Consider the following 13,292-nt stretch of genomic DNA (forward strand, 5'->3'; position numbering starts at 1 on the left):
TCATACATTTTTGGGGCGTACACGCTAAGTGCCGCAATTTGCTAGAGTTTTTGAAGTCCTCGCGGTCCGGCGTAAAGTCAGCACGTAAAAAATGTAGCTGGAATGGTAGCCGCCCGACTGAAGCGCATTCCACTGACCACCCATTAATGCCTCTGTTTTTTGCCGGGCCACATTAATCATTCTGCACGCTTGCAGCAGCACAAAGAAAAAACTATATGGAGTGGGAGGCAGAACGAAACCCGCAGCATATTTTGTGAGCTGGCTAAAAACAATGCCAAAGCCGCCACCAACAAAATGAACAACGGGAAAAAGCAACACGAGGGCGCAAAAACAATGTAAACGCTGCATTAAATGCTCTTTTTCCATGGCTGCTCGTTAGTTTCCGTTTCCGTCACCGCTTAATTGTCAAGTGAAAGAGAAGGCGCAACTTGTATATAACGGAATTTAAAACACCCTAACATTATTTTTAAAATAATTCTATTATACTAATAAACATGCTGCAAAGAGGCTAGGGCTTGTGTGCTTTGTATAACTTGAAACATGTACCCAATAAATTTTCACAAAGATCTCTTAAAATGAGCCCGCAGCCGATCGAATGAAAATGGACCAAGCTACACATTGATTTTACTAAAGCCTTACTGCACAACAATGGCAAAGTCTTAATCTTCACTTACGTCATAGGAGGTTAAGACTGTACAAATTTTAGCTTCCTAGCTTATGTGGTCTATTAATCAGCAGGGCAGTCAGTACAAACAGCTGTATATATTATATATATATATTGATATAGTTGTAGCTATAAAAATTTTGTTTTTCTGGTATAACGGATTGTAGTTCATATAGATTTACGAGCAAACATTAATCTCGCTATCTGTTACAAGCTTCATTAGAAAGTTAGTTTGCCTTTTAGTGAAGCACTTTGAGAGCTGCATAGACTTTTGTTTTCGACTCCCGGCTGAGCCGGCGGATTAAAGTATCTTCCTCTGCTTCTTCTTCGTTGGTCAGGCAGCTGCTGTTCTATTCTTTATCAATTGTCTTGTAGAGCAAAGCGTTAATCATGCGCCATTTAATGGCTCTGAGGCCCAGCGCTCCCATGGGACAGAGATTTCAATGGTCAAAGTTTCGGCTCGTTGCTCACTTGGCCGTCCGCCTGCCAATGGCTAGAGCGATATGAAGGGAACGAAATGAAAAATATGTTATTTTCTTTTACATTTTTCCTTCCTTTTTTTCTCCTGTCTCTCTGTTGTTGCGCTGTTGGGATTTTGTCCATGAAAAGAATACTCGCAAGCCCAAACAACACGCAAAGCGTATCACAGCCCGCCCACCCAGCGTTTCGCTTCTTTAGGCTGCTCTCATGCAGGCTTGCGTGTAATCGCGCTGCTAAGTCCATTTAATCAACTTAATTTTGTACAAATTCTCAGATATTTCACTGTTTTTTTTCCTCTTCATTTTTGGGTGACGCAAGCCCCGTGGGTTGACAGCGCATTAAATGAAATATTTTGACAGACGCGCGGCGAGCGGGTTGTGGCAGGTAGCTACCACAGATTTCAGACGCTGTTGAAATAAAGTTTTCGGCACTTCAAATATAATTTGTTTTTGAATATATTTGTGTATGTGAGTGTATGTGTGTGAACTCATGATTCTGTTACTCAGCTTTTCATTTGACGTTGCATACATTTTGTGGCATTGTTGTGGCACGCGCTACGTATACAGAATATTTAGTTACATGTTCAAATGCCAACATTTCGTTTCAGAATATTTTGTGATTGACACTAAAGTCTATCTAGCTCGACTTATTGGATAAGGGCTTGTAATTATGAACATCTCTTGGCTGGAAATACTATATATCAAAGAGCAGCTGTCAAAACGGGGGAATTGTATATGCAACAATTTAAAGTTTTACTCAAGTTGAACAAAATGAGATTTAAAATTAGCTTAGCAATAGCTACTGTATAATATGGTACAGATCCTTTTTATTTAAGACAACCCACCAATTACTGCAGGCTTACTGTAATATCCTTTCAAATGTCCCGACAAATAAAAATAATAATTGATTAAATTTCATACCCATATAGATAATACCTATTTTCTTCACTGAGTTATTAAATATAAAAAATATATATGTATCTATTTATTTCAAATGGCAGTTGACATAAGTATATTGCTGCTCTTATATTTATTGAATTTAAGATGAAACGTAAGAGCTTTGACCCAAAATATATATGGGATTGTGGGATTGAGTGGAGGGCGGAAGTGGTGCCAGCTCTAATGCTGAAATTCGAGCTCATCTCGTTTTAGGTAATTTTCACTTCAAAGTGCTGCCAATTTGTTCGAACACACTATCGATTATCGAACATGTTATCAGTCACTTTCTTGCATTAAGCCAGGGTATATCTTTATCGACTTGTATTGACTGCTGCACTCTTACTTGGCTCTTGTATTCTTCTTCTTATTTTGTATTATTTTGCTTGACTGCTCTGGCAGTTTGCCCACGCTCGTAGTTTGTGTATGAGTGTGTGTATTTTTTATATTCCAAACATTTCCGAACGTTTCTACTGATTTATGGTTCAATAGTTGTTAGCACTTTGTGTGCTCCTTGGGGAACGCTGACAATTGCAGACATTTTCATAAGCGTATTTTTCCAAATTGCCAAACTGTTTTTCATTTCTCTCACTCGCTTTCTCCCTTTTCCTCTCCCTCTCGCTCTTTTTGCAATCATTTGACAATGAATCGCTGCTGCGAATGTTTCATAAACGTCGCATTAGTGTCAAAAAAAAAGAAGCGAAATAATAAAAAAAAATGTCTCAAGTGCTCATAATACGATAATACGATACGGTACGATAGAAACAGCAGCAACGGTAATTTCGCTGCAATCGTCAGCTCATTTTTTCAGGGATTTTTTTTTTTTCTTGAATAGCCCCGCGCACTGCTATTTGAATATAAAATCCACTTAGCTGCAGGGTGAAGTAGCCGAAAAACAGGGAACAGAGCAAATAGAACACACATACGCCATGGAATGATGCGGCTGATGCGGGTGGCGGGTTGCGATGCGCCGCGCTGCGCTGCGCTGCTTGTCCTTGGCATCGCCGCCATTCTGTCTCCAGACGGCGTAGCTCATAAAGTGGCATTGTAACATGGCTGGGGCTGGGCAACGAGCGGGCGTAAAATCATCATTTATCAGCAAGCAGCAGCAACAACAGTCGGCAGCTAGTCGTTGGCGCCGGAAGATCACTTTGTCATTGTCATACCCTTTTAGAGTGCGGCTCCACCTACGGCGCAATGCACGCCCATAACACACACACACACACACACACTCACTTGATGGCCAGCCAAGTGGCAGGTCCTTCTGCTACTGCTTTAGTTTTTGTCTAACTAAAACTATGTCTCAAATTTTGCACAGACACACTTAAATACACACAAAAACGTAGATACATGCATTTGCATGCCACGCGCGTCGTGCCTTTCCGACCCAGCTGCTGTTTGTTGTTGTTTTCATGCTTTTTGCTATTTTCTGTTTGATATTTTTCACCATGTTTCCTTGGTTTTACTTCCGTTTCCGCGCATTTCACACGTTTGCTCAACTTGTCAGCCTGACTAACAAATAAGCACTGCATAAATATAGAGATATATAGTATGTATATATATATTTCCCATTTTTTTGTTAGTCCTCACAGCCCGTTAAGCCGTGCCTTTAGTTGACATTTTGCAGCACTGTTCCTGACACATGGCAGCAGCTGCATTCCGTAATCTGCATCCCGCATTTTTTAGCATTTAGCATAAAATGTTGCATTCAGCTTGTGCAATGTCATACTCTAGATAAGGGTATTTCAATTTGGCCAGAAGGTGTTAAATGCATGAAAAAATGTCCTTCTGGTATCATTATTAATATACACATTCGTGTTGAGAAAGAGAAAAGTCCACATCTTAAACTTTGTCCATTTAATAAGGCGTGTATATATATACTATAGCTGTCATGTTATAGACAATATTTCTGGACGATGTTTAGCAAGACAAATAAAATATACAGGAATCTCTATATATAAAACTGTTTGTCCCGACTGACTGACTGACTGATTGGTGATCAGTCCAAACCGTAAGAGGTAGGAGCTGAAATTTTCACTGTAGTTACCTTATGTGATGAAGGTGCGCTTTAAGGCTGGGTTTCGGGAAATTCCACCACATATACGAAAAATCATTTGAGACTTGTTTCACATTTTTCACAAAATCCAAGCTACCGAGGTGAAAAATGCATATTAAAAATTTGTTGGCCTAAGTTTTAAATTTTGTTCGATTCGCATCAAACTTATTTAACACTTTTAAAGATCTTTGTGAGAATTTTTTTGATATGTTCTTGGGCGGCTAATGCGGGTCAAAGCTTTAATTAACGAAAGTTTATTCTTCTAATGTCGTTGATTCCAATGCTTGGTTCTTTATTCGATGCACTTAAATCATATTTTTAAATAGAATTGGGTAGGTTTCAATTTTCCACGGGCGTGTATATCTAAAATGTGTAGCACAAAACTGTCCACGGTTAAGGCCGGGCAATACCCGCTAGTATAATATAAAATATTATAATAAAAGAAATATAAAATAAAGCGAAAACGCTTAATATGAGCTACATTGTTTGTTAAAAAAGCTTAAAAAAATAAATAAAAAACAAAAACAAAACAATACAATTACATAATTTGTCGGTCTTGAGATCTCTCTTAAAAACTAAAAAATCTATTAAATTTGTTGCAGGTACATAATTTACAGCTAGGCGGAAATTTTCCTAAACCATAATCATATTTCATAAATCATACAAAAATCATCAAAAATAATTAAAATAAAAGTGCATGTATTAATTCCATAAATGGAGCTTAGTAAAACAAAACTTATTTCTTAAAAGATATCTGATCAATCCATGTTAAATTAAAATCAAATTACCAATATACATAGCTCTATAACAAAGAAAAGGTCAGTCGAAATTTAACCAGTTTTCTTTACTCTAAGTTAAGAATGTAAACAAACTATCCCCTTTACTTATTTTTAATAGAACCGAAATATATAATCTTCAGCCAAGATATTTTCACATTCATTTAACTTCGCTATTGCAAAGCTAGCCTTTCTTTCTACATGATATTCCCCATTTAAGATTTAAAAATGGGATTAATCTGTCAATAACACGTGGCATTCAAGTTAAAAAAAAATAGCGTTACACTACATAGTTAATAATCCAGGTAACAATTAACAGCTCAATAATTGCAATATGGTATTTTTAGGTTTTATAAGAGATTATTCCCGCAGTGAAAATAAAATTGGTGGCTCATAGTTCTCAATAAAAAAATGAAACAGTTTGAGCTCATTCTATTTGGTTTGCTCTTTTAATTTTTTTATAATCTTCAGCTATTTTGGATATGTAGATAAGTAGCTAAATATAAAAAAAGTTTACCAAATTAGGGTTAATTGGTCCGTTGAACTAACTTTGAAAATTCTCCGGAATAATCTGTTAGCTTGTAATGCGACTACATATTTTGCCCTCTAATGCACAATTTGCATGCAAGTTGGAAAAGTTTTAAAAAGTTATATATGATATGCAGCTAATTTGTTGCACAAGCCAAACTAAATAAATAACAAAATCTGTTGGAATTACATTTATATGGTTGCCTTTAATTTGATGCTTTAATTTTTCTCACTATTTATTTGTTTTTCTATGCATTTTCGCTTTTTATTTTGTGTATAGTTTGCACTTGCAGCTGTGGAAAACAAATTCAAATGCAGTTTAACAGTTTTGTAAGCTTTACTCGAAAGAGTTTCATATAGTTTTATTATTTATTTTTAAACTTATTTTCTCAATTCTTTACTGAACTTTAGCATTAGATGCGCTTAGTTTATAATGCTCTTTTCATTGTATTTAGGATGTGTGTGAGTGTTTGTGTACTTCTTTCTTTGTGGAGGAATTATTTTTTTGGTAATTTTGTATTTTTCTTATCCTCCATTTCTTCAAAATTAAATTACATATACATTACACACATGTAACTCAATTTTTGTTTGAATATCATATGTTTAACGTAGACATACGTACAATAAAAACACGCACACCTAAAAGACTTAACCAGACTAGATATTTGTATATATATATAGCATATAGTATCTATATGTGTAGGTCGTACTCGTATATACTAGCAGTAATTAGTTAGTATTATAAGTATTTAATATTATAATGCAGTTGATCTAAACATAAAAGTTAATGCTTAAGGTTTGGTATCACAGAGAGGCGTGACTTTTATACAAAAAAACAAAAAAAAAAACAAACACAATTAATACTTTAAAAAATAATGCAGAAAGTTTTTAATAAATACATACATTTAAATATGATTTAGTATTGAGCTTTAGCTACAAGAGCATACTAAATATACATTCTGAGACAGTTGGGAGCAGCACACACATATGCAAATACATATATTTATATATATTTTACTCTTTGGTATAGCACTTACCTATTTACAGTTCGACAGTTAATAGACCACATTTTGTCATGCATGACGATATGGTATACTATATATTGTTATATAACTCGTGTCTTATATTTAATATTATATAGCTGACACAATATCTTAAGTGTGCTTAATTAAATTTAAATTTGGCTCAGTTTTGAGTATCGCAAATAAACTACGCTCGCTGTGGGCTCAATAGATTCGATATCGATTGTGATTGTAATCGGCTTTTCATTTTGGAAATAACAACATAAAAAGGAACCGTGTGAAAACCTGTTCTGGGTTAACAGTGGTACAACCGTCTTGTTATGTGAGTGTTTAAGTGTCTTTCCGCTGCAAAACTATCGATAGCTTCGATTATAATCGATAGACTTATTAAGCAATGTCCAAGCCATATCAAATACTTTTACGATTTTTAATTTGGTTTTCAGTGTGAGAAAACTTTAGAAGCAGATATCGATAACATCGATAGGCTTACAGCTCTGTTATGCGTTCGTGTGCATTTGTTGCTTTGGTTGTGAATGGTTGGGTGGGTGTATGTAGTGTGTGGTTGTTGCTTTCAGCCCACTTAATTGCTTAGCGTTACATTTAAAAATTACAACGTTCAGTTACATTTAGAGGAGTCATCTACATATATCATTTATCAATCATCATTTATCATTTATCATATATCGTACTTATGGGTTTGCGTTCATACAAAAAATACTCATAGGTAAACAGTTACACTCATACATAGTATATATGGATGGGTGTGTTTCTGTGTATGTATGTGTGTGGAAGGGACGTGGGGGTGAGGGGGGGTGAGGTTTCTATCGTTACCAATCCTTGCCAAGCAGTAGACACTATTTAGTTTTGGCCTATTCGTTTAGAGAACAACACATATACACAAACAGTTATAGAAATTTAAGGAGCCAAGCATACAGGGATCCATTGACTTCACAGGAAGCTCTCGCGCGCTCCATGCCGTTCATCGCCTAGCATGACCCGCTGGGAGGGCGGCTCACCATATTGATCCTGATAGTAATTCTCTCGCATCATGGTGTTCAGGCTGGAGCACCGGAAGTAGAGTATCTCCTGGAAGGGCTTGCGAAAATCACGATTCAGAGTAGCATAGATAATCGGATTCAGAAGCGAATTGGCATATCCCAGCCAGAGAAAGAGCGAGGAGAGCGACGCTGGCACATGCATCGTCTCAAACGGCCGGATCAGCGCCAGTATGAAGAATGGCAGCCAGCAGATGGTAAAAGCGGACATAATAATGCCCAGTGTCGTGGACGCCTTCTTCTCTTTGGCCAGCTGAAAGCGCAGCTTCTTATGATGCGGCGACCCTAGCAGCCCAGTGGAGCCGCTTACGCCGCCGCCGCTACCATGATGGCCATGAGGAATGCCCACAATGCCGCCGCCCCCTCCGCCACCGCCGCCGCCGCCGCTGGTGCTCAAGCCGCCGCAGGTGGAGTAGGTGAGCGAGGTGTTGCCCACGCTGCTGTGCCGATGTCCATGACCAGCGCCATTACCACTGCCCAGCTCAGTGTGGCCCAATGCGGGCGCTGTGGCCGTTTGCGGTGAGCCGGTGCCATTCATTGCCTGCTGCAGATGCGTCTGGGCCCGCTTCTCCTCCAGCACAATGCGTCGTGCGGCTCTGAAGATCTGATAGTATACAAAGAGCATGACTGAGAGGGGTATGTAGAAGGAGCCCAGCGTAGCATAGATCTGATATGCAAAGTTCTGGCACACCGTGCATATGGGCTGGCCATCCTCATCCTCGTGCTCGTTGCCCAGTATCAGCAGTGGGGGCAACGAGATGCAGGCGGCCGCCAGCCAAACGATGCCCACGCAGAGCATCATGCGACGTGGTGTGCGCTTCACGCCATACTCGAGGGGCTTGGTAATCGCTAGATAACGATCCACGGAGATGGCGCACAGATTCAGTATGGAGGCGGTGCAGCAGAGAACATCGAACGATACCCAAATGTCGCAAAGCAGAGTGCCGAAGCTCCAGCGCTCCAGGACCTCATAGAGCAGGGCCATGGGCATTACGAGCAGCGCCACACAGAGATCGGATAACGCCAACGATACGAGCAAATAATTGCAGGGTCGTCGTAGCTTGCGCACCATGCAAACGGCAATGCAGACGAGAACATTGCCTACCACGGTGCCCAGTATAACAATTAGCAGGACAATGCTCACAATGACCGACTGCAGCGGCGGCAGTTCAAACTCCTCACCCGTGGCCAGATCATCTAGCAGCAGCGGCGTATCGGACATGGACACCAGCGTGCTGCTGCTGCCATTTGGTGTGCTGCTCGTGATGCCCTGATAGCTGACAATGGTAATGGGGCTGCTGTTCACCGTTCCGGCAGCAGCAGCTGCAATGGCGCCCAAAAAGGCGCTGCTGCTGTTGAAATCCTCGCCCAGGTTACCGATTTCCGTGCTGCTGCTCCGAGTCGCTGGCTGTACCGTCGTAGTTGTCGCTGCTGCGGTTGCGTAGGCGATGCAGCTGCTCAGGCAGAGTATGAGCAGCGTCAGTGTGGCTATGGATATCAGTTTGTTGCTGTTGTTGCTGATATTGTGGCTCGGCTGTGGTTGCTGATGGCGTCGTCTACGGGCTGCGGCTGCTGCGGCGCAATGCTGCCCAGGCGAAGCCATCAAATTTTCAAGAACTAAATCGAAATACTTTCTTTCGAGCTCTTACTTTCACTTGCTTTTAAATTAGTTAGTCCGTTGTACAACGCGTCGTATGAGCAATAGTTTATTTTAATTGCTGTTGTTGTTGTAGTAGTTGTTCGCGCGCTGGCAATCAACAGCGGCAACAGCTTTGTCACCCACTAAACTGTCTTTGATTAAGTTCATCGTTAACTGCGATGTCTTCTCCATGGCTCTGTTGTACATGGCTCGACATACGCGTCAGAAATCGCGCCCTGACCGCAGCATTATCATTAACTTGATGACCATCATTGTCAGCATCATCATAGTCATGGGCTTTCGCCCTTAATTCGTGGCTATGCTTAAAACGCGCTGATTGCTCTTCGCCGTCGTGCAATATTCCTGTCATTAATCATAATTTCAATAAAAATAAAGTCGTCGTCTTATTAGTTTCGTCTGCCTCGCATTGAGCTGCCAGGCAGCAGACCCCGGGTGAGCTAAGGCTTACGCCGTGAACCGTATACAGCGTACCCCTCGGCGTTGCTTTTGTGATGCTTGATTACTAATTTGATGTGCGCTTGTCCGACCGCTTCTCTGCCCCGGCTGCCGGCTAACGTAGCGTATGCTTAATAAAGCGCTATTTGCGGTCAGCTTAATAAATGTTTTGTGCTCACGGCTTCTGCCAGCAATTGTTGCTGTTGCTGTTCTTGTTGGTACTGTTGCTGTCGTTAGTGCTGCTGTACTATAAGTTTAATCAGTATTTTTTCTGCGTATTTTGATAGCTTTATATTACATATAAGTAGTTAGATGTCTGTTGAGTTCGTTGGGATGTTTCTTGAAACCGCCTTGCTGTTCTCTGATTGTTGCGTTGCTGTAAGTAGAGACATTAATATCTTGATTAAATTAGTTTTAGATGTGGTTAATAATTGAAGAGAATTTAATTTCACACTTCAAATATGATTACACAATATTTGTACATAAGTTTGATATAGGAACTTTAGAAATATAATACAATTTAATATCATAATAATAAGATTTTAAACACCATAATTTCCATTTAGCTTCTTTTAAAAATCATTCTTAATGGAAGCAAAATAATTTTGTTAATATAAAATCTATTTAAGTGTCTTCCTTATTACGTATAAATTGAAGAAAATAAGAATCGAATAATATTTATCTCAAAGCTGTTGATTAAATTTACAAAATATATTTAAAATTTATAATAAATAAATAACATGCAAAAAATATAATTATATTAATATTTTGTTAACTATATTTTTGTGTTAAGAAAACACATCTTTAAGAATATTTTTTGTAAACTTTTAAGGCTTTCAAAGTTTTCTTTGTCCCACACAAGCTCTCCACACTCCTCACCTCTGCACAAATGTCAGGTCGCAGTTGTTACAATTTTGAAGAAATTTAAAGAAAAAAAAAACTTAAGAGCCGCTTGAGTTTCCCTAACCCGCAGGCTAAGCGTAGTTGTGTTTTTCTCTGCATCAACATAATGATTGTCATCATCATCTGCTTCATCAGCATGCTGAACATCTTTCCATCCTCCTGATGTAACCCATATTAAGCGAGTGAAGCAGAAGGCAGCGACCGCACTTGCCGCTTGCGTCCTTTTGTATTAATTTTCATACTATTTCCCATTATTAAATTGTTTGCGTTGCCCGTCCCAATGGCCCACAGACACGCCCACGTCCTCCATTCGCAGCACTTGAATGTGCGTAACAAATAAACAATAGCCAGCCAAAATGGCAGATTTATTGTTGTTTTTGTTGTTGGCTTGCATTTTGCGTTTGGCATTTCTTTTCTTTTTGGCTCTGGTAGTTTTTGTGGTCAACGGCCGAACCGAAAACCGCGAGCCAAAATAAAATTTATACATTTCGCTCTTAATTGAATTCCATTACATTTTGTACAAAATGTGGCGAGTGCTGGCAACAACTGTGGCAACCGCATTTGGCCTCACGTGTCTCTCGAAATTTATTGAAGTCAGCCAAAAAATGGCAATCGAGCCACATGACGACGCTCAGAAGCACGTCTAGACGGCCAGACATTGTCACAGCTGCAGCTGCTCCGCACTGCCACACCTCGTCGGCTCTCAACTCACCTGAGCATGTCCTTTCAAGCGTGGCAAGAATTTTAAATAGACATTAGTTTAAATCGCTTCCAATTGAAATTGAACGTGCCATAAGTTGCGCAAAAATATTCACAAATCAAATAGTAAGCGATTGGGTTTAAATACGGGGAAAATGAAGCGGAAAAGCGCCCAGCGCAAATTTTAATTAAACCGTACAAATATTTGTTTAAATGCATATGCAAAATTCACCCTAACTAAAAATAACTACATATACCGCACACGCTTCATTTTATTATTATTCGCTAGAAACTTAAGCTAGAAAAATTAAATATAATTAAACATTTTTGTAATTGAAAGAAATATAAAAACATTCAGCATAGAATTAAGTTAATTAAAAGTATCATTTTCGTTCCACTATTATGAGTTTCGTATCGGTTTAATTAAATTCTTTTGACCAGTTTCTGGGATTTATTTTTAATTTGAGCCCTTTAAATCAGATTGTGAATTCAAATATTTATTTTGAACTTAAAATCGATTCGCATAGTGTGTACACATGTTGTTTTCTTTTTTTTTTTCAATTTTTTTGTGGCAGCGACTGAAAAGCTTTGCAGGGAAATTGGCACGAATTGAAAACTGTTGGTGTGTGTTTTGATATGATAATAAAATGTACACAAATATATATATTTACTTATTTGGGCTTTACGTGCAATTAATTTGTGCTGTTTATTATTATTATTTTTGATGAGTTTTTCATATTTGAGAGTTTTTCAGCAATTTGCATATAACTGATGAGGCATGTGCTGCAAATTGAGTTTGTAATTTATATGAAGAGCTGAATTTTCAGCTAGATATACGTATGAATATGTGTGAGTGTGGGTGAACAGAACTATTCTGCATACGAGTATGTAAATGCGCTCGACTAATTTTGCTGGTTGATTATGCTAATCAACTGGCAAATGGGCGGCCGGGCAGAGAGGCGCGAATCGGTGGGTTACTGGGTACAGACAAGTGACAGTCAGTTGGCAAGCCAGAAAATGGCGCAATTATTTGGTCAACAAACAAACAAACTGTAAGCCGCTTTAAGCATTTGCGGACAGCTCGTAAGTCCTGATGTCCCAAATGTTGAATCGCAGTTTGGTATCTGCGCCGGCTCTGACAGGGACATAAATAATTGAATTTAATTATGTGTCTCTCAGTTTGCCGAAAAGCCAGGCATGCACCCAATTATTGTTGGCAACGATTATATCATCTTTATACCCTCCCCGGATATTCCGCTATTCATATTAAAAAGCTTCTAAGCCGCCAGCGGCTCATGAATAATTTGGCTACAGCGTTTGTGTGCTGCCAACGTGGCGTATGAGCAATTTTTTGTTTTAAGTGTGTACTTATTTGGCTGTCGCTTATATATGTACCTGGCAATATTTGGCTTTGCGACCACGCCCTGAGCAATTTACCGCAAGTTTTACACTAGTTGACATTTTTGCAGGAACCTCAGTTCAGCTCTGCAGAACTTTTCAAATATTTAGCAGTTTCCTTGGTTTTGCTCTAAAGCCAACCAACGACGTGGCAGCGTCTTGGGGCCAGCCGCAGTCGCTTCGAAACTTTTCTGTGTTTGTCTGTCTGCAGGGTTTTCGGGAAACTGCTGGGAAACACGCAGCAGACTGCAGCGGTAGGGAAAGGGTGCCGGAGCTGGACGGATAAATGTTGCTAAATAAGTATAGTTTAAGACCACGATATGCAGTTGCGGCTGTTTGGCAGGCAAAAGTTAGAAGGAAATGTAGGAGTTCTGTTATTGGTGTGCTAACAATTTGTTGCAGCCAAGTGCAAAAAGTGGGTTTAAACTTTAACTTTGATTAAGCAACATACACAACGCTCAAGGAAGAACATTGTCCGAAAACTTTTGAATTTACTGTTTAAGTCTTTTGCAACTTGTATATTAAAAGTAATATTTGAGATATTTTTGTTTTAACCCCAAAACCTCAAGATGAAACCTCTTAGCTGGCCGATATAAATAGTCAAAAATAAATTTAAATACAATATCGAAACAAAGCCTATGATATTTTCTTGATTAGTAAATAAACTATCTCAAGTTTGTC

At 39.1% G+C, this 13,292-nt stretch overlaps 1 protein-coding gene across 3 annotated transcripts in view; it reads right to left on the reverse strand.

The window, feature by feature from the left end:
* Positions 1–6,325: 6,325 nt before the first annotated feature.
* Positions 6,326–13,292, reverse strand: part of 5-HT7 (5-hydroxytryptamine receptor 7) — a 70,210-nt gene continuing 63,243 nt past the window's right edge. For all 3 annotated transcript variants that reach the window (XM_064699228.1, XM_064699231.1, XM_064699230.1), the window contains one exon: positions 6,326–9,987. In XM_064699228.1, the coding sequence (XP_064555298.1) occupies positions 7,410–9,119 (1,710 nt within the window). In that variant the 5' untranslated portion in view covers positions 9,120–9,987 and the 3' untranslated portion in view covers positions 6,326–7,409. The remainder of the gene's footprint in view (positions 9,988–13,292) is intronic.

Source organism: Drosophila montana, unplaced genomic scaffold (genome assembly GCF_035044405.1).
Source record: "Drosophila montana isolate Dmon_TW-CO22-7 unplaced genomic scaffold, ASM3504440v1 contig_896_1, whole genome shotgun sequence".
Taxonomy (NCBI): Eukaryota; Metazoa; Arthropoda; class Insecta; order Diptera; family Drosophilidae; genus Drosophila; species Drosophila montana.